Source organism: Gopherus flavomarginatus, chromosome 1 (assembly GCF_025201925.1).
Source record: "Gopherus flavomarginatus isolate rGopFla2 chromosome 1, rGopFla2.mat.asm, whole genome shotgun sequence".
Lineage (NCBI taxonomy): Eukaryota > Metazoa > Chordata > Testudines > Testudinidae > Gopherus > Gopherus flavomarginatus.
This window is the reverse complement of record NC_066617.1, coordinates 344,489,588-344,510,320: the sequence shown is the minus strand read 5'-3', so window position 1 is coordinate 344,510,320 and position 20,733 is coordinate 344,489,588. Positions and strand designations below refer to the sequence as shown.

The following is a 20,733-nucleotide window of genomic DNA, read 5'->3' as shown; positions in this document are numbered from 1 at the left end:
ATTGGCCTAAGTTTTAGGTCTATACCAGGCCTATTTCTCGAGTTACATATGTAGTCACTGCCCTGAAGCAGTTCCATGCATTATCACTCTGTACATTGTAACAGAGAAAAGAAATAATTTAACATATTGAGTCACTAAAGTAGGTAATTATTCCAAAACTATCACTTGTTGCAATTTGAAGAATGCTCCATGTATGTAATTTCTGTGGCAGCTTGGTTCTTTGAACAGATCCTTCACGATTCCCCTCAAAAGCACAACTGATGTTGAGTGCTGGTTAATGTTTGACACTACAGATGTTTAAAACAAATTATGACTTTGAGTAATATAAAAGAGGCAACTAAACGTTTTGACAAGCTTTTATTGTGAAATATTGGATTTAGAAAAAGGTACAAAATGTCAATCAGATGTGTGTCAATACAGTATTTCAATAGTCTATACATGTGGACAGCTGAATAGCTTCACTGCAGGATGCATATTTAGACATACTATCTAAAAAGGGACCGCAATATTCACAGACTTAAAATACATAAATAACTTGAGCCAAAGTGGCAATCACCTGTCAATGTTAATTGACAACTAAACACAGGCTAAAAAGCACATTACAGTACAACATCTCTCTTTCCAGATCAACATTAAAAGAACATCAGTTCATTATGTCAATAGGCTACAGCTCCAGGATCGCATTAGTCAGGACTGGGATTCAATTTGCTAGTTTACAAACTTTAAAATTTAAAGTTAAAAGTTAGGTTACAGAATAAAGAGATCAAATATTTAATTATAACTAAATACTGTGAAGCCCCTAAATGTTTTTAGCATTGGGTTCTATAAAGCTCAAGAATAATATTGAACTTTTCCTTAAAAAAAAAACGACAATTTATATTGCAGCTCAAGGTTGTTTGAATAAGAATCACTTAATGGGATAATTCATCAATTTGATGTGCATGGTTCTGAATTAGTTTTTAAAATCCACATGCACCATGGACTGGTGGCCAATAAACAGGAGAAAAAAGCCCCCAGTATCAAAATATTATTCTGAACTAATGAAAGTCAGAAACACTTAATTTTTTTTTTTTTTTAAAAACCTCTCAATACAACAAACATCCCAATAGGATAGCAGCAGCATTTTCTATCCTAGCTGTATTAGTAAGTTTAAAGAACAGTTTTTATAAACTTACAAAGTTGATCTTCATGTACAAAAAAAATCAAATACACCTTCACTGTAAGAAACAAGCTAGCCTGATTTTTCCAATTTATAATTATTCCATAGACTAAGTGTTTTCTAAACTGTTGAAGTTGTTCACAATTCAGTAGCATCTGGGTAGATAACTAGAGGACTTTAGATTAGTCCTCCAAGCAGCAAGATATCAGACAACAAAGCTAGCTGAAGTGCAAGCAGCTCCCAAGTCACCAAATCAACATCCACATCTGAACTACAGCTACCATCTGACAGACAACTGACTATTCCAAGTTAGGCTGGTTTAGAACTTGCCTTCCTAAACAGTGTACCCCAGTTATGTGAAGTTGTTTCATCCTACTAAGACACTTGTACTGATGTCCATTAGGAGCAGAGCTAAAACTGAACTAAGTGAATGTAAAAACAGAAGATTCCATTCAAGGGTTGAACAATAAGCTCTCATTTGACACCACATCCATTCTGTTTATTTATGTACTGACCACTACAGTTTTGGCTACTGTTTTCTTGATGTGTATCTTTACTAAACTAAGTACGTGTCAATCTAATTACTTAATTTTTAAAAAGTGACCTTAAGTTACAAGTACAGTTAAAACCAAGACAAACTGAATATGCAAGTTTTAAAAATAGAGTAGTGAGTATTAACTATACTGCTAATTCAGGATATAACTGTGGGAGTACAACGCTTGCTATGAAATTTTAAAAAGTTAGCCCTGGGCCAACAGGAAAAATACATAAAACATGATAGTTTAGTGTGGCAAAAACCATACAAATTGTTTATTTAGGAAGTGTTTGGCATAATAAGCACTAACCAGATTCAACAAACCCTACAGATGCAATCTAATAAGGTTAAAAAAGGCAATACACATCTGTCCATCAATTGGCTAGTTCTTAATGCTGCTTCAAGCACTGCACCAGCAACTTTGATCTTTGTTTTTGATTTCTCTGTACACACATTTATATATACACAAACATTTATTAAACATGATCTTAAAACAAAAACATTATGTACAAAATACCAACATTCCTATAAATTAACAGTTGGAGAAAGGCACTTGCAAGAAAAAAGTCTACAGTAAATCTTACAAAAAACCACACTTTGCCTCTGGTACTGTACAATAGATAATTTTTCAATAAATTCCTATCACAAGAATGTAAAACACTAGTTACTCACTTGTTATCACTAAGAATATAACTGTTACAATTATATTTACACATATGTATATATCTTTTGAGTTTCATTTAAGAGCACCATGATTTCCATCCTAAATGTCCTATATTTTAATACAAAGCAAAAGAACAGTTGCCAGAACCCACTGTCCATATTCCTATTCCAAAAGCGTTGTCCTTGCAGATTTACAAACTTGAAACTGAACTTTTGGCCAAACTTAGCATAGTTTAAGGGATTCAGCTGCTGCTTTGAACTCTGTAGAAAGTACACCTATTGTGTTATTGCATGATGTGTTTTGAAGAGAGCACTGTTGTATTACCCCTCTGCAATTGTTAAATACTATTGCTGGCAAAAAACGTTCCCAATATAAAAAAAGTAAAATAAAAAATTTCTTCAAGCCAGTTGAAGTACTTTATCTGAACAGTTTAACTAAAAAGCTGCATATTAGTTATAAAAATGTGTAGGAAACATGCCGAGTAATCTTGTGTGCAAAAATATTTTTCCACTACACAGGATTTTAAGGGCTTCACAGAATTACTCAAATTTACATTGAGTAGTAATCCTCATGTAAGTAACCAGGTCCTCATGGAGATGTTAGTATACTTCCACTTTTATCAAACTTTTTACCCTTTGATAGTGCGGCAACCTGCTTGAGTAGTTCTCTGTTTTTGGCCTGTAATATAGATAAAAAATGATTTATAGAAAACACTTCCTCTTCAGTTTAAACATAACAGAAACACCATTCAAAAGTCCTAATAGTTACTCTTAATTCCAGTACTATATCCATCAGTGATACACTGCAGAAAGAGCAACAAACTTCTTGAATAGGAGGGAGCAATTATTCAACAGTGCCATGCACAACTGTCTTGCTGAAGTTATGAAGCTACCACCCGTGTAAAACTTTGCATTATGTTGATTTATTCTCAGGAATAGAAGTTTTCAGCACAGCGCAGGTATTTAAGCTCCACATCTTCCACTAGTTTTATAAAGGAAGATATAAAGCCAAATCTCTGACATGGATTTGCAAAATCAATATATCTACTGCATTGTAGATAGATATTTCTGTTCATTCCAGAATTTATCATTTCAGGTTTTCCTGCTGCTTAAACAGTTGTACTTTCAATGTGGGTTACATCATTGCAAGATTAGCTTCTTGCACTGCAATAAAATTGTGCAGTTATGCTAGGTCATTATATCATCACCTAGAATAGGTATATCAGTGTTTCTTAAAGTATGAGGTTTGCCCCTTGAGAAGGGGGGCATGAGGAACTACCTGGGAGGAGAGGATATGCCTCAATTGCTCTAAAAAAGTATCAAGAGGCTATGTTTGAAAAGAAAACTGAAGATAATGCTGGTGTAACTCAGAGTGAGAGCGAGTGAGCCTATAACAGGTCAGAGATGGGAACTGACCCATCCATTTCAATGACTGGTAACTCATGCAAGGATGACAGTGCACAATGCTTCTATTTAAACTATTTCATTTCTCAAAGCAAATATACAAAATATTTTGACATCAACTCTATTAAAACTATTTTTAAGTATTTACCTGCAGTTGCTCCACTGTTTCCTTGTGAGCTTTTTCCATACTGTTCATTTTTGTCCTTAAATTAGACTCCTGGTACTGAAAGTCTGCCTTCAACTCTGTCAACTAAGAAAAACAACTTCTATGAGGATATTTTGGAAGCCTACCTCATACGTATTTTTAACCAACTCTTATGCCTCAAAAAAAATTATTTTATGGATCTTAAAAGAGTCTCTCGGGGACACTGACTACTTTTTTCATTTCCTGCTTCTAGTGTGGACATGGTTAAAAATATCTTACACCACAAGTCAAATATCTTTTACATGTGAAAGTCCCATTTGGGAACTGGATATGGAAGACTAGTCCTTCAAAGTATTTTCAGACATTGGATCACACTGATTCATAATACTCAGCTTTATTTTCAGCCACGAGACTTGTCTGACAGGCCTTAGCTATGACACTGGCACAAAGCTGTTTTTTGGGCAACAAATTTGAAGTACAGTCCAAAACTGATGTGCCAGTAGAAGAGGTTTTAGAACAAACTGATAAGTTAAACAGTTATAAGTCACCAGGATCAGGTGGTACTCACTCAAGAGTTCTGAAGGAACCGAAATATGAAACTGCAGAACTCCTAACTGTTGTATGGAACCTGTCACTGAAATCAGCCTCTGTCCCAGATGACTGGAAGGTAGCTACTATAAACACCAAATTTTTAAAAAGGTATCCAGAAGAGATCCTGGCCATTACAGGTCAGTGAGCCTAACTTCAATATCAGGCAAAACTGGCAGAAACTATAGTAAAGAACAGAATTATCACACATGAACAGGATTTGTTGTGCAATAGTCAATGTGGCATTTATAAAGGGAAATCATGCCTCATAAATCTACTAGAATTCTTTGAGGGAGTCAACAAGCATGTTGATAAGGGTGATCCTGTTGATACAGTGTACCTGGACTTTCAGAATGCCTTTGACAAGGTCTGTCACCAAAGGAAAGTTTCACCAAAGTTTCAAGGAAACTAAGTAGCCCCGAGTTAAGAGGAAAGGTCCTCTTACAGATCAGTAAGTGGTTGAAAGACAGGAAACGCGATAGGAATAAATGGTCAGTTTTCAAAATCGAGAGGTGAACATCGGGGTTCCCTGAAGATCTGAACAGGGACCCATGCTGTTCAACATATTCATTAATGATCTGGAAAAACGCGGTAAACAGTTAAGTGGCAAAGTGAGCAGATGATATAAAATTATTCATGCTAGTAAGTCCAAAGCAGACTGCAAGAAGTTAGAGGAATCACACAAAACTGGTTGACTGAGTTAACACTTAATTCTGCCATGAGAGCAGGGGACTGGACCAGATGACCTCTGGAGGTCTCTTCCATTCCTGTGAGTTGATGACTAGGCAACAGAACAGCAGATAACATTTGCCACTGATTCGTGAAAAGTAATGCACTGGAAAAAATAATCCATACTATACACATACAATGGTGGATTCCAAATTAAACATCACCACCCAAGATAGACCTTGGAGTCACTGGGAATAGCTCTCTGAAAACTTCTGCTCAATGCACAGCAGCAGTCAAAAAGTCTAACGTATGTTAGCAACTATTAGGAAAGGGATAGTTAAAATATCATAATGCCACTGTGTAAGTCCATGGTGTCCCCACACCTCGAATACTCCGTCAAGTGCTGGTTACCCCATCTGAAAAAAGGACATAGTGCAAAGTTCAAAGAAGGACAAAGATGACCAAAGGTATGGAATGGCTTCCATACAAGGAGAGACTAAAAAGAGTAAGACTGTTCAGCTTAGAAAAGAGATGACTAAATCTATAAAAATCAAGACTGGTTTGGAAAAGCGAATAGAGAAGCACTATTTACTCTTTCACACAATACAAAACCAAGAGTCACACAAGGAAATTAATAGCTTTAATACAAACAAGAGGAATTACTTTTTCCACACAGTGCACAAGTAACCTGTGGAACTCGTTGAGATGGTCAAAGGTATAAGAAGTATAACATAGGTCCATCAACGGCTATTAGCCAAGATGGTCAGAGCACAATCCCAAGCTCAGGATGGCCCTCAACCTCTGACTACCAAAAGCTGGGGTGGAAGATGCATAATTACTGCATAATTGCCCTGTTTTGTAAACTCCCCTGAAGCCCTACTACGGGCTGCCGTTAGATACAGGATACTGGCTAAGATGGACTATGGCAACAGTTAATTAGCATAAAACTGTAATTTACATGGCAAATATCTATAGACATAATAAAATGATTCTGAAGAATAAGTCTATTATATCTCATTCCTAAATGGAGTGTAAATTCCCATTGATCTATAATTGCCACTGCAAACATTGCATTGATAGGAGAATTAAAGCACAAGTGAAGTTTATATAGAAAAGTTACTTATCTTTTAATTCTCCTCTGAAGACTATCTTACAGGTTTCTTGACCCTGGGTCTCAAATACCAAGCATGAAACAGGGAGAAATAAATGCTTTAGAGGCACACTGATCCCCAAAGACAGTGGGCAGAAGCACAAACCATCTAAGACCTGTAGTGCCACCCTTGAAGCCTTCTAGTCAAGTTTGATTTATCAGGAAGTGAAGCCCCCCAGAGGCAAATAAGCCAGTCGTAACAAAAGGGCTGAAAAAGCAGTAACCTTACAAAAAGATTCCCCTCCACTCTGAATGGAGCTGGGAAAGTGAAAATCCTGCAAGATCACATCTTCTGACATACCAGCTATGTAATATTCTCAAAACAGACATTTTTCTGAATCTCCTTGTGGAACCCAGATACTTGCAGGCAAGGAGACCTACAGACATCCATTCATGAGGCAACAGCTCTTCGTACCTTGTCACTTGCGTATAAAAGAACACCTGCACCCAGTACTGACTCAGCCCCACACTTTTATCCACCATCTTTGAGTTCCTGGTATCTGTCCTGTGGACTACATTCAGTAAGTTCCCCAGTATTTAATATGCCATTGGGCCATGAAAGCCTGGCAGTTTCTGATGTGAAGGATAATTGTCTGATATTTTCTCTAGCTATGGTTGTCTTGACCACCAAGCTTTTTACTGGGATAGGAGACAATGATGGTAGAGTCCTGGGCAGCATGTACTTCTCAGCAATGTTTGACACAAAAGAAGCAGTGTGAGTTGTCTAACACACTTTTGCCAAGTGGTCCAAAATAGGATGCAAGAATATGGCCACCCTATTGGATGGATGTTCTTGTTCCACGTACGTACTAATTGTGGTCCTTGTAAATTCCTGGACTGGTGCTAATCCAGATCCTACCAACTTTATGCATTAGAGGAAGTCAAATCCTTATAGAGCATGTCTTGTTACTCCTTCAGTTAATCAGTTCTGCATCAAGGAGGCAGACACTATATCCCTCACTAACATCATGCTTCTACTAAGGCAGCAAAGTAGTGAGCCAAAGGGGCACTTTGGTGCATTAACTATCTCAAAAGGCATCAACAATGGCTGTGCCCAGATCCTCAGCACAGGAGCTGTGGGGCTTGTGTACTGCTATTAAAGGAGCCAATCATGGGGTACAGGTATCAAACTCAGGCTTATCTTGATGAAGGATCAGAGTGATGGTACTGTACTGTGCGAAATCACCAGGGGAGACATGGCTAGGTTGCTGAACACACCATAGAGGCTCCCCAAAGCAGTCTTCCCTGTCCTGAACCAATGTGAAGAGAAGATGCTGCAGTCTATAATGTGAAGCTGCCCAAAGTTTTTGGAAGTGGTGAACTGGAGGGCAGGTACCTCTCTTCTAGTGTCTCCTGCTAATTATTTGTTTGAAAGAAAATTCCTCGTCTGATGTGACAAAAGTCAGTACCATTCAGCACTGAGACCTTGATTTGTGGTAGAGTCGTATCTAGATGGGATGAAACAATTTTTCCCCCCCAATGGGAACTAGTTTGCTGGGCTTAGAGGGAAAAAAGGTCTGCACAAACGTAGGTACTGCAGGCATGGAGTCCAGGTGGTCAGAGGCTGACTGAGGCTTGTATTTCTATATTTTTTCTTTCAGAGCTTACCAGGCTGGCCACATGCTGGACTTATGGGAGTCTCTGGGGAATGTGTTAAGGAGGGCTTAAAGAAATTTCTCACAGTGCTTGGGTGCACAGGGCAAACATCTGAAGGCCCTGCACATATTGTCCCATTACTTTGAATTAACAACTCCCATGCTGAGGATTCTGTGAATATGATCATTTATAACGGACCTTTCAGCCATACAGATACTGGTCTTCCTTCTCACCCAGGTGCTGAGGAAATGGATGTTATTCTGAAAGAAATTAATACCTGAAAAAGCTTTGAAGTTCAGAGAACTGGGGTGCCAAGAAAAAGGTTCTAACAACAGTAATACTAAGACGCTGAAGCACAAGTTGCCAAAACAAAAACTCAGGCCAAACAGAAGTTTCTCTGTGATCCCCAGAGGTTGGCAACCTTATCAATGCTCCTAGGGAAACAGCGGCCACAGGGTAAGAAAAAATGTGAAGCCAAAAATATATTTATAACAGTTAGGTACTGAGTGTTTAAGAGCTGAAGAGGTGCAGCTCCTGTGGAGAGCTATGAAGATCAAAAAGGAACTGGAAGGTTCTGAAAGTAAGGGTTAAGGCATGGGATATCATACTACCACTAGCTGAGGACTACTTGTGCTGCTATTTGCTACTGCTGACCTAAACCTTGGGGAGTTCCAGCTATTTTGCATTAAGAAGCCGAGATCCAGGAGCGAGAATCCTCCACAGAGGAAAGTGAATTTACTTTTTCAGAAGTAGAATATATTCCATAATACGTCTTCTGCACCTTAAACTTAAAGTAATGAATAGCCATATTTACAAAGGCTCAGCTAGCAATTCTGAAACAAGGATTTTGCAATCACAATATTAAGTGACAAATAAAATGTAGCATGAGCCTAATCACTGCCTCTAACACAAGTATTGTCCTCTGTCTTCTCAATCATTCAAATTGTGAGATGCATTTTGTCTTTCGAATCTATACCAAACTGGACCTCCTAGCTAATACAATTAGCAAAACATCAGTTCTATCAAATATCTTCTTGGTGAGTTATGGAGAAAGTTGGACCAGTGAAGAACTGTATTAAAACAGCTCACAGTATTATATATACATGCACTCCGTAAATGTTTAGCTACAGTATCTACTCACTGGTCGTCTTTTAGTTATTTGATTATAGTGCTTATGTAAAAGGGCTAATTGCACCAACAATCACTATTCTAGAATTAAAGGTAAGTGTTCTGATAAATGCTTGGAACTGAATCACTACCAAGTTAAGAGTACATGAAGTGAAATCAAAGGGGGACATATGAACATTAATGTTAATAAATGGGACCAGCTAGATTAAGTACTGCATTAGCTTTCAGTGAAACAGTTATTTAATGAAAATTGTACTGTAAGGAGAAACTATGCGCAAAGACCAATGACTCCAGAATATAAAAACAGAGCAACAAAATTCAGTTTAGTGTTTTGCTTGTAAAAAGGGCACAAATGCACATTACTGTGTGCCCACTTTGTACTCCTATTGTTCACCTAAGCTTCCTCACGCTGCCCTTTTTGTGTTTCACCTAGATCAAATTTAAAGAGTCAAAATGTAGTTTCAGTTTCCATACTGATTTAAGGCCTCCCACTGACTGAATTCAGTGAGAATTTGACAAAACTCTTCAGAGGACAAGCATTGAGGGACTACCAGAAAAGGTAATGGTAGCTTTTGTATTATGAATTGGACTGCCCAATTCATTTCACTTTAGCCACTGAATAGCTAGAGATAAGGACCATTCTAAAAGTGGTCCAGATTAATTAGTTTAGACTCAAAGATTCAATATCCCAATACAAGACCCTAACATTGCAGTCCCAACAGCACCCATTTACACCAAGGACACAACCTTAACTGGTCAACAAGTCAGTTGTTTAAGAGATGAGCTTCTAATACAGCTTTAGAAAAATGAAAATATTTGGGATTGTTTTTAAAGATAGTATGCTGCCTGAAAGGTGGGTTTCTTGTATACACGTCATACTAGTCATTATGTTCAGGGAGAGTTGCCTTACAGCTAAAATACATACAAGCTGGGTAAGTCTGCTACTTAACTTTTAAAAAGGACAATCTGGAAATGTTATAATCTCTATTCACAAAACAAATTTTTGGTATTAATTTTGTTTTAACATTCAAACAATTGTAAGGTTGACAGCTCCTTGAGTTCGCAAGATACAAGAAAAAAATTAATAAGGTCTTATTAAGCAGCTGTAGCCTTTACCTTTTTATCTTTTTCTAAGATAGTTTGATCTCTTTGCTGCAAAAGACGTTTGAGTGACATCACTTCTTCTTTCAACTGACTTATGAGGACAAAGTTGTCAGTTCCCCCACTGTCTGTTGACTGATTTATAGAGCTACTAAAATTAAAAGAAAAATCTGTTACTTGCAAGATCAACAGAATAACACATTTTTCAAAGTTCAAATTGCTTAATTAACAATTCCACAAACATCCTTAAGGACTAATGCAAAAAAAGTATGTACCTGACAGAAATGGATGCAACTGGCAAATTACCTTACTAATGGCACACATTACATACACCTGCAGAAATATAATTGAGTATTAGCTTTGAGGGGGTCAAATTCTTCTTAAGTGAAGCAGCCTCTTTGTACATTTATTCCAACTGTTGATCAGAGACAGAATAAGTTGTTCAGTCTCACACATTTAGGCCCAAAGACATTTTCTAGATACTACGTCAGTTTAAAGCACCAGATTCAAAATCTATGTCCTTCTGAAAAAAGTCACTGATGTCAGAATATTCTTCGTTTGGTAACTGTGGCCTTATACTCTACTTTTGCTTCCCTTTTCCCAAAGCAGCTAAAAAAAAAAAAAAAAAAAAAAAAAAAATGGGGACAGTGCCAGATTTCTACTGGTAGCAAACATTCAACTGACTGACAGCACTCTGCCACAAAACCTTAAAAGTTACTAGGATGAAAGTGTAATTTTTCGCCTTTCTAATCTGCCAAGCAAAAACAGCAACTGGCAGCAAACCGATGGTCTACTTGGTTCAACTATCCCAGCTGCAGAATATAAATTTACCTATCTCCATTGGATGGCTTGGATTCCAGTTTGGGTTTTTTCTTTGGAGTTTCATTCTGAATAGCTGCAGAGGATTTATGGCTGAAATCAAACAACAAATATTATAAATCAAAAGCAGCAGAATGGTCTCAGAGTGCAAAATTGACCAACCTACTACTATTTACATATAAAATGACTCATACACATAGAGATTAGTCTTGAACAATCAGAGATGAAAGCATGAAAAAAAATTATCTTTCAAATAAAGAATACAAGATTCATTTGCTAAAAAATTCAGAAATGGGCAGTGTAATTACCTCTGTTTCCACATTCCCTGATCTTGTTCTGGACTCAGATTGCTGATTCTGAAATACATGTAATTAATATACATTCAGCATCAGGTCAACTTCCATTACCATTGTCTGAAACTGAAAAAGCATCCATATCTAAGTTTTGTGCACGAGAGCAGCTCAGTTTATAAATTTTTAATTGGATGGCTAATTAGCAAGGCACCTAGTAAGCACATTTGGGATTACTCCTCATCAAGGCCAGGCTCATTTGAAAACAGTTTTTAAACTATTGCATGCTGGCGTAAGGCACAAGGAGCAGAGTTAGGGTTGACAATTCAGCCTTGGTTTTAGTATTTCCCACTTCAGCAAACTTTATATTATTTTAATACTTGACAATTCTGAACAGAACTTAATTTTTTTTTTTTTAAAGTAGAAGTTGTACCTTCATTCATTTTCAAGGTAAGCTGACCGGAGAGCACAAGTGAAATGGTTACGCTCAACATATGTGCAACTAAGAACACTGCATTGGATGAAACTGAGCTCCTGCAGAGCCCAATTTAATTCATTACACACTTTAAACCTCCATGTGCACTGCCCTACCAACAATACTAATAAAACTGGATAGTGCAAGTTGATGGGAAACCACAAAGACTGTTTAGAAAGGAAGGTGCCTGTCCATTGGAGCTATCAACTCTGTTTTAAGTTTGGAATTGTGCATTTTAATAATTAAGCAAATACATGCATACACACTGAAGTTCTTCTCCTTATGACACCAAGAAGGTATTTGAAAATGTTTTATTTATTAGATATTTGCCACGCTCTCATGAAATAAGATTTGACCAGTTATATCTTGGGTAAGGCAAAATGGATTTTCATCAGATATTGTAAGGCACCTGTCCTTCCTAACATTAATCTGCTTGCCAAAAGTTACTTTCTTCTTCTGACTGAGCGATATAATGGGAAAATTGCAATTTATTTCCCCTCCCCGGTCTTCATTTTCAAGAGCAGCTGAACCAATTTTCCCCGTAAGCTTTAAAAAAAAAGTAGTTTTTCGTTAGATCAGACCTGCAAAAGTTTAAGCTTAGAAGATAGTAAGAATGTCTTTAGCAATTGAAAAATGAAGTTCGCAATGAAAATGTTTAGGGTGGCCTTAGGAATCTATGCATTCCAGCTATAATTTTTCATTGTTCAATCTGAGAAATACACAATGTTATAAAGAGGTGCTAAAGTACAACTATTTCAAGCGTACAGATAACATCTGTATGATTCTTACACCAGTGTCCTTTTAACAGAATGGTAAAACAAACACTAAATCCTAGGAAGCAGCTGCCTACAAAGACTGATAAGTGTTTACAAGTGGACAAAACTAGAGCTACATGACAAAGAAACTGGTATACTGTTTAACCCAAAGCCAGACAGCTGCAAACACTCTGAAGCATAATTAGAGTGACAAGTTTAAAAGTAAGAATTAAAATGACAATAGCATTGCCCTGCTACTGATGTGACAGCCAGTCATTGTAAGATCTGAGGCCTTTTTCTGCAGCCACATTAGGGGAGCAGCTGCCATGAGCTAAAAAGTAGAAAAATCACATCATCACATTCCATCTAAATTACATTAAAACAATGAAATATCTGTCTGTTAAGATGGAGATCCTGTCCTAATAGTACCCACTACCACTAGATAAAGAAACAGATCTTAAGATGTTTAAAGAAAACTTTGCTCAATAGCATTCTGTCTGGCAAGGAATCATTTTAACGGTTGTGACTGTGAAATCTATCTCTCTTTATTGTTTTGCCTTTATGGTCCTTACTTCCCTATTGTTTATTTGTATGGTTTCTGTCTGTTTCTTTGATTGTTTCTGTATGTTGCATAACTAGATTTAAATCTTGCAAAATAACTAAGGTGGTGGGGTATGATTGATTGAAGAACTGTTTTGCAATATGTTCAGACTGGTAAAAGAATTATTTTGTAGTACTTTAGTTTAAAATGACTGGTTAAGGTATAGCTAGGGCCCTATCAAATTCATGGTCCATTTTGGTCAATTTTACAGTCACAGGATTTTTAAAATCATACATTTCATGATTTCAGACATTTAAATCTGAAATTTCATAGTGTTGTAATTGTAGGGGTCCTGATGCAAAAAGGAGTGTGGGGGGAGGGAGGTCGCAAGCTTACTGTAGGGTGGGTTGCGGTACCACTACCTCTCTGTGCTGCTGGTGGTGTCAGCGCTGCCTTCAGAGCTGGCTGACCAGAAAGCGGCAGCTGCTGGCCAGGAGCCCAGCTCTGAAGGCAGAACAACCCACAGCAGCAGCACAGAATAAGGATGGCATGGTATTGCCACCCTTACTCCTGCACTACTGCCTTTAGAGCAGCCATCCCTCTCTGGTTGCCCAGCTCCAAAGGCAGCGCAGAAGGAAGGGTGGCAATACTGCAGCCCTCCTACCCCCTGCAGCCACCTTTTGGGTCAGGATCCTGTTTGAGAAACACTGGTCTCCCACATGAAAACTGTATAGTGTAGGATAAAAGCACACAAAAGACAAGATTTCAAGGTCCGTGATGCATTTTTCATGTGCATCTGTGAATTTGGCAGGGCCCTAGATAGAGTTAAGCAGACTCAAGTTTAACTATATAAACTGGGGGTCCAAAAGGAAGTTCTTTGGAACCAACTCCAGGACACAGCCCAAAATCAGAGCTGCGAATGATGTTGTACAGAAGTTGGAGGAGCCCCAGCTGACCTGATCTTGACTGGCCACCAGGAAAAGTTCATCTGCCTTATTGGGAGTGGTGAGCACTGTATGCTGCGTGTGTATATTCTGTTTTGGTAACTGTTAATAAAGAGATTAAAAATATTATTGTGTAAGGCTCTTTCACTGGTAAAAGGCCTTGCAAACCTGCAGAAGTTCACTCCGTGAGCCCTAAGAACTGGGTAAGGTAGGTGCCTTTGGCCCCAGGAAAGCGTGCAGGTGCCTAAATTAACCAGGTTACGTCCTGAGCCCACGGAATGGTAAAGGTGGGGTGCCCTAGAGTGTGCAAGTAATACCATGAATGTCCGTCACCATGGGATATTCTGGCATTTACTATAATAATTGGGGAAAATCAGAGGTGAACTGCTTCTAGCCCAAAGATGGTGCCATGACATCATTTATCTACTTCTCATATAAGTAAGCCCGTAAGCATTTCTAGACTTATGGGCAGTTTCAACATCAGCTAGTAATTAAACTGCCAAAAGGTTTTCCTTTCTACTAAGTCAATTCTAGTCCATTCCATTTATAGCAATACTGAAACTCTGCTGAATTTGTAGAATAAATTCACAGAATGTTATTCCTATTTTCAATTCAGTAATGTAAACAGCTACTTTCGTTTCACTAATAATCCTGTCACATAAAAAGTTGCAAGATTTTTCAAGGTCCATAAAGTTTCAGAGTATTTACTTGTGATGGCTGCTGCTGTGACGATGATGATGGTGGTGGTGATGATGGTGTTTCGAATGATGCTGGTCTTTCTCAGCAAGAGACGAGGATGACGAATTAGAATGTGAAGACCCTAGGCTCTTCCTCTGTTCCTTTGTCTTCTGCAGTACTCTCTTGTAGGACAGTGTACAAAGCCAACACAACAGCTTCCCATCAACCTTTCAGGAAAAAATTCACAAAGAGTGGGCAACTGTACTTTGTGCTAGGAGAAGGATCGCTTTAGAGGAAAAACTCTTACTTTTACTTGCACAGAGATAATAGTCTTAACTGGTTTGGTTTGAATTCTTTTGGCTAAACCTTCACAACCAAATACCACTACTGGGACTACAGAATATGGATTTTATTCTTTAATATACACAAAAAAGTTAGAAATATACATAGTAACAGTCCATTTTTGTGCTGCAATTTTTTTTATTTACTATACACTATGGGAAGTGGTAATGAAGGCCAGTAGTTACCTTCTACAATAAATGACACCAATGAAGTCAACTCAATATACTGCATCATCTTTTCTAGTTAAGTTACATTTCTGAAAAGTGAATCCTCTCCTCTTCAGCATTTTAGTTGCCTTGTAAAAGTGGCTATATAACATGTGTTGGACATATGTCAAATATTCCTTCCCCAATGCCAACCCCTCTCCCGCAAACACAAATTAAGAGGAAAATCCTTACTCCTAAGCAAATTTTTACTTTAGGCATCATGCACACTCAAGTCTTCTTTACTCAGGGCAGCATCAGAATTACTTGGTTTGTATTGCAGCTGGTCTAGGCAATTATTTTTTAGCAGTTAAGGAGAAAAGAAGTTTCCTGTTGACAGCACTGTTTTGGAGTTCAATTAAAAAGCACGATCACCCATAATGTCATTTTACCACCACTTTCTGGACAAATGGTTTTGGCAAGTGCCCCTCTAAGAAATTAAAATACACACGTCTGCTGAGAGCAGCCTCTTTCTTCTCTTCAGCCAAATTCTATGGTTAAAAGGAACCCTTGCAAACTGAAGGATAGGACAAGGTGGAAGCGACAGATCCAAGCTAAGGAAATTTGTAGTGTTGAAGGTTAGGGGGAGCGGTTAAAAAAAACAGACTACTCAACTGCCATGGTCAGATTACTTTTGGTTTATTAAAAAAGAATGAATTTATTCCAGAATAAGTCAGTACAAAAGCACTGAATCGCCATCAGGGGCAGCTCTAGGTATTTGTCACCCCAAGCACGGCAGGCAGGCTGCCTTTGGCGGCTTGCCTGCGGGAGGTCCCCGGTCCAGTGGATTCGGCAGCACACCTGCGGGAGGTCTGCTGAATTTGCGGGACCAGCGGACTCTCCGCAGGCATGCTGCCGAAGGCAACCTTCCTGCCGCCCTCATGGCGACCGGCAGAGCGCCTCCCGTGGCTTGCCGCCCCAGGCACGTGCTTGGTGTGCTGATGTCTGGAGCTGCCCCTTATCGCCCTGACTCAAAGTTTAATACAAAATGCTATGTCAGATCTTTGTTAGAAAGCCTAATTAAATTATCTTTATTCCACGTTGCTACTTGTGAAATTAAGTCCTGCTATTTTTTTAAGAGGGAAATATTTCAAACTGTATCTTTTGTTTTCAGACCCAGCCTTTACAGTACCACCACAACAAAGCATACCTTCCTTCTTCCCTCCTCTTTGCGATCAAAAGCACATTGCTGCTTGCACTGTTCACATGTCTGAGGTGGTCCATATTTCTTTTCTGAATTTGTGCAACGCTGGCATTTAGTGCCAATAAATGCTGCAATAATATTACAGTACTGACAAGGCTTGGGCTGAAAAATAATGGAGAATTAGAAATTAGTACATTAAAAAATTCTTAACAAATTAGCACTACAATTATTAAAAAAAATCATGCTTCTAAACTAGTTTTTAGAACTTGAAAGTAAGAACAGTAGGAAAATTTGATATTTAAATCAATGATGGCCCTAGTTTTTTTGCTTTGTTTTAAAGTGATGCTAGCTCAATTGAGACAAAAATAGTGTTTTGCACACAAACCTACGTACATGCTCTGTGAAAGAAGTGCACAAGTTTTTTGGATGTTGCCTTCTCCAGTTTATCTGTCATTTTTTGCGTCGAGAAATCTACCTAAACCTAGAAAGAGTAATTAGATCATTTGCACTTCCTGAAGGTTTCCGAGAACAAAGACGACCTTTCAGATACCTAAGGGACTTGATCACTGCAGAAATTAGAAGCACTGCAGGCACAGGCTTCACATATAATGCCTGCTTCTACAACCCTATGGGGAATAAAACAAACCTTCAGCTAATTAAGGGTAAGTCTACACTACCAGCCAGATCTGCAGAGAGCGATCGATCGATCAGAGATCGATTTATCACGTGTAGTGTAGACGCGATAAAATCGATCCCTGATCACTCTCCCATCGACTGCTGAACTCCAGCTTGGTGAGAGGCGAAGCAAAGTCGACGGGGGAGCGGTGGCCATTGATTCCGCGCCGCGAGGACACAAAGTAAGTGATTCTAAGTTGATCTAAGATACGCAACTTCAGCTACGAGAATAGTGTAGCTGAAGTCAAAGTATCTTAGATCGATCCTTCCCCCCAGCCTCCCAGTGTAGACCAGGCCTTAAAGTCAGTTAATTGAGTTTAACCTTTACTGTAAAATGAAGCCAATAAAGACCTGAAATTAGAAACTAAAATTACAGTAATCAGTTTCTAAAAAATTCCCTTCTAGTTCATATATGACCTTATTTTGCTTCGAGGAGGCTGCCTTTTTTGATAAAGTAGTGCCTCGAATCTTGGTGCATCTATATTATGCTTGGTGAGATGTATTACAACCCTTTAGAACTTCCAAAAGAGATCCTACTTTATCCAGTTTAAGTTTACACAGAGCTGGGTAAATTACATGCTGGTAATTTTTACACTGAACTAGTCCAATAAATTGAATATTACGTAAAAATGTGTTAATCTAAGGGCATAGTTTACAAGATTTAAGTGCTTCTGTTCACATGAGAAATTGCTATGCATTACCAACACCTTCTCTAAAAGCACACAGTGTAATTTAACTGTTCAAGAACATGGACTCAACTATTACATGCAAAACTTTTCTAATACAGCACTAAGTTACAACTAAAGATGAGGAAATATAAATAATTCCTACAGTAATATTAATCAGGCCACATTATACAAGTAGAATTTGATAGTACATTGACAGCACGTGGAGTCAACACTCCTTCGGAACCTTCATTTTTGTATTATTTAATAATGGAACCTTCATACTGCATAACCAGATTTTAACATTGAGTTGCTCATTAAAAAAAATACCAACGGAACACTAAGCCTCTCAGATAGCTAACATCATATCTTGTTAAGTGAGCATTTATGAAAACAGGCAGGGATTTACTGTATACATATAAAATGCACAGACTTTAATTTCTACTACATGTGCAGGATGAACAAGTTTCAATGACTCATAACTATTGAAGTTGGTTGTGAATTGCCCTGAATCGTTTGAAACTGAGCCATTTTTTAAATTTTGTGAAACAGTATACCATTTTTATAAGTGGGAAAAAAACGCAAATATCTGAGGGCTTTTTCCTTAAGCTTTTCAGATGATTTTTCTTAGGTCAGAGAGTAAGCACAGAAACTTTAATTTCAAAAGATTAATTTTTCAGGAAGAGGGGTATGTGTGTAAAAGTGTCTATAACTGAAAATATTTTACAATCTTAACTAGTGATAATCTAAATAAGCTTATAATACCAAGATACATGCTACTCTTTGCAACATCTTTTGCATCTGTAGACCAACTGAAATTTGTATGTATTTTTGACAATGAACTGCCAACTCACCGTTCCAAACTGCTTCACGTTTTGGGCACATTTCTTGCATATTGTGTTAGTTTTGCTAGAGAGAAGATTTTGCAAAGTTGAATTTAACAACAAGCACAAACTTTCAAATTCTTTCCCATACGCCATTACCATATAATATGCATGCAAACATGAGCTACACCCAATGTCTAGTTAAAGAAAACCAGGTATGGAGGGGGTCTGCCTTCTTTTATGTTTATATAGTACATTTGGGGCACTACAGAAAGCAAGGCATTAAACATAGTCACAATAACTCATAGAATACACTTCCAAAAGCCTAATATTTTCACTGATAATTAGTTTTTCTCTGCAGATATTATTGATAATCCACAACAATATTTGTGGATTTGAGATTTTAGCCACACACATGAAGGAAGTGTTTGGTGCCAATTTAAAATCTGAAACTATTTCAGCCTTCAGAAAGGAGAACACATACATACCTCTCTTGCTGGAATTCTGATCGGCAGTAAGTACATTTTACAATGGGATGTGCAATTCGACATTCCTGAAAGAAAAACGTCAGTAACTATTTATCAAAACAAACAACCATGACATTACAAGTTAGTCTCATCTAACTTCTTCAGATAGCTTTTATATATTGTTATTTTACACATCCGCTATGCACTATACATTCATGCTTGAGTGGTTTTAAAAAAAAAAAACTACACAGGCAGTAGTTTATCCTACAGCTTGCTCTCTGCCATCTACCTTTGTAGCAACTGTCCCATGTTACATATTTAATAAAGAACAAAACCCCTTTTTCCCACAGGAAGTAGAATGCAGAAAGCGTGAAGGGGTTATGACATTTATCATAAAACAGAAAACAATTTTTGAAGGAGGGATGTTTAAAACCCACTATTATCATTTTCGTCCAGGAAGAGCTAAGCAGAGGATTAGCGTGACTAATGCTCAACGCTGGTGTAAGGGTGAAGGTAAGTGCTAGTATTTAACCATAGCCCAGAAGTGACACTACAATGGCATTGCATCCTGTCACTCAGGCTGTAGCTCTAGGCAGATCAGTGAGCAGAGCCAGATGCTGGAAGTGCAACTGGTTTTGTAAAGTGGTGCGCGAGCTCGCCTTGGCTCATCCCTTCGCCAGGGCAAAAAGGCCCCTTCAAGCATCATCGGAAGCCGGGGGACTGGCTGTCCTGAACAAGGGGCAGCCTGAGCATTACAGACAGGGCAGGCAGGGAGCAGATGGGGTAGCGACAGAAACCCTGTGCCCAGTAACAGCCCCCCTCAGCCCCTCTTCTTCTTCCCCCGCCCAGGCCCCCCTTCTCCTTCTCCACCCTCCCCCGCTCCCCTCCTGCTTCCCCCTCACCACTTCTTCCTCTCGGCTGCCCCCCACCTCAGCACCCCCAGCCCTCTCCCTAGCCACCCCTCCAACCTACCGGTCCCGCCTCAGCCCCCCGGCGCACCCCCACCCCCCGGGCGGGCGGGAGGGAGGACCCCGCAGCCCCGGCCCCGGCGGACCTTGCAGAGCTGCTGGCCCTGGGAGAGCTCCTCGAAGGGGTAGCGCTGGTTGCACTTGGTGCAGGCGTACAGAGCCGGGGCCGCCGCCGCCGCAGCCATACGCGCCGCCGCCGAGAGGGAGGGCGCGAGCTGCGGGGAGGGAGCCGGGCGAGGGCAGGGGAGGGAGGCGAGGCTGACGCCAACGACTCAAGCGCGCCAATAACCCTCCGCCCGCGGCCTCCAGCCGTGCCCGCTGCGCCGCTAGGCCCCGCGCAGAGCCTTGGCCGCGAAGCCGCTTCCTTGTGTCGGCATCGGCTTCGCCCCGATGCCGGCCCCGCCCATACGCACCTCAGCCAATCAACGCCGCGCGCCAAGCCAACCTTCAAACCTTGTAACCCAATGGCAAACCCCGCCCGCTCCTGCAGTAGCCAATCAAAGCTCGGATTCACGTCCTGCGGTTTCTATTGATTGGATCTCTTACTCCCTTCTTCACTCGCTGCTCCGATTGGCCTGCTCAAGGCCTGTTCTGATTTCTCATTGGCTAAAAGGATACGCGAGCCTCTTGACAAAGACCGTCCTCTTCCGCCGGCCGCGATACGCGCCTGAGCAAGAAAGACCTTATTTCAACAACAAACCTTGACGTCACTACCCTTCTCCGATTCGGTTGGTCAGCGCAAGCGTTTTAGAACGAGGCTACGCCCCTTCCGCCAAACTTTCCCCTTCTATTGGACAAACTGCAT

The 20,733-nt window shown here is 39.5% G+C and overlaps 1 protein-coding gene across 2 annotated transcripts; it reads right to left on the bottom strand.

The window, feature by feature from the left end:
* Nucleotides 1-343: 343 nt before the first annotated feature.
* Nucleotides 344-20,312, bottom strand: FAM76B (family with sequence similarity 76 member B). 2 transcript variants are annotated; one of them, XM_050942188.1, is made up of 10 exons: nt 20,015-20,312; nt 18,982-19,046; nt 18,524-18,578; nt 16,336-16,491; nt 14,671-14,867; nt 11,266-11,313; nt 10,970-11,050; nt 10,154-10,286; nt 3,910-4,011; nt 344-3,036 (listed from the first exon to the last, which is right to left on the bottom strand). In XM_050942188.1, exons 1-10 carry the CDS (start codon nt 20,111-20,113, stop codon nt 2,947-2,949), a joined length of 1,026 nt encoding a protein of 341 aa, XP_050798145.1. In that variant the 5' UTR covers nt 20,114-20,312; the 3' UTR covers nt 344-2,946. The 2 variants fall into 2 exon arrangements, with proteins under 2 accessions (XP_050798145.1, XP_050798138.1); XM_050942181.1 differs by having other exon boundaries at nt 10,154-10,289; nt 20,015-20,311.
* Nucleotides 20,313-20,733: the final 421 nt, after the last annotated feature.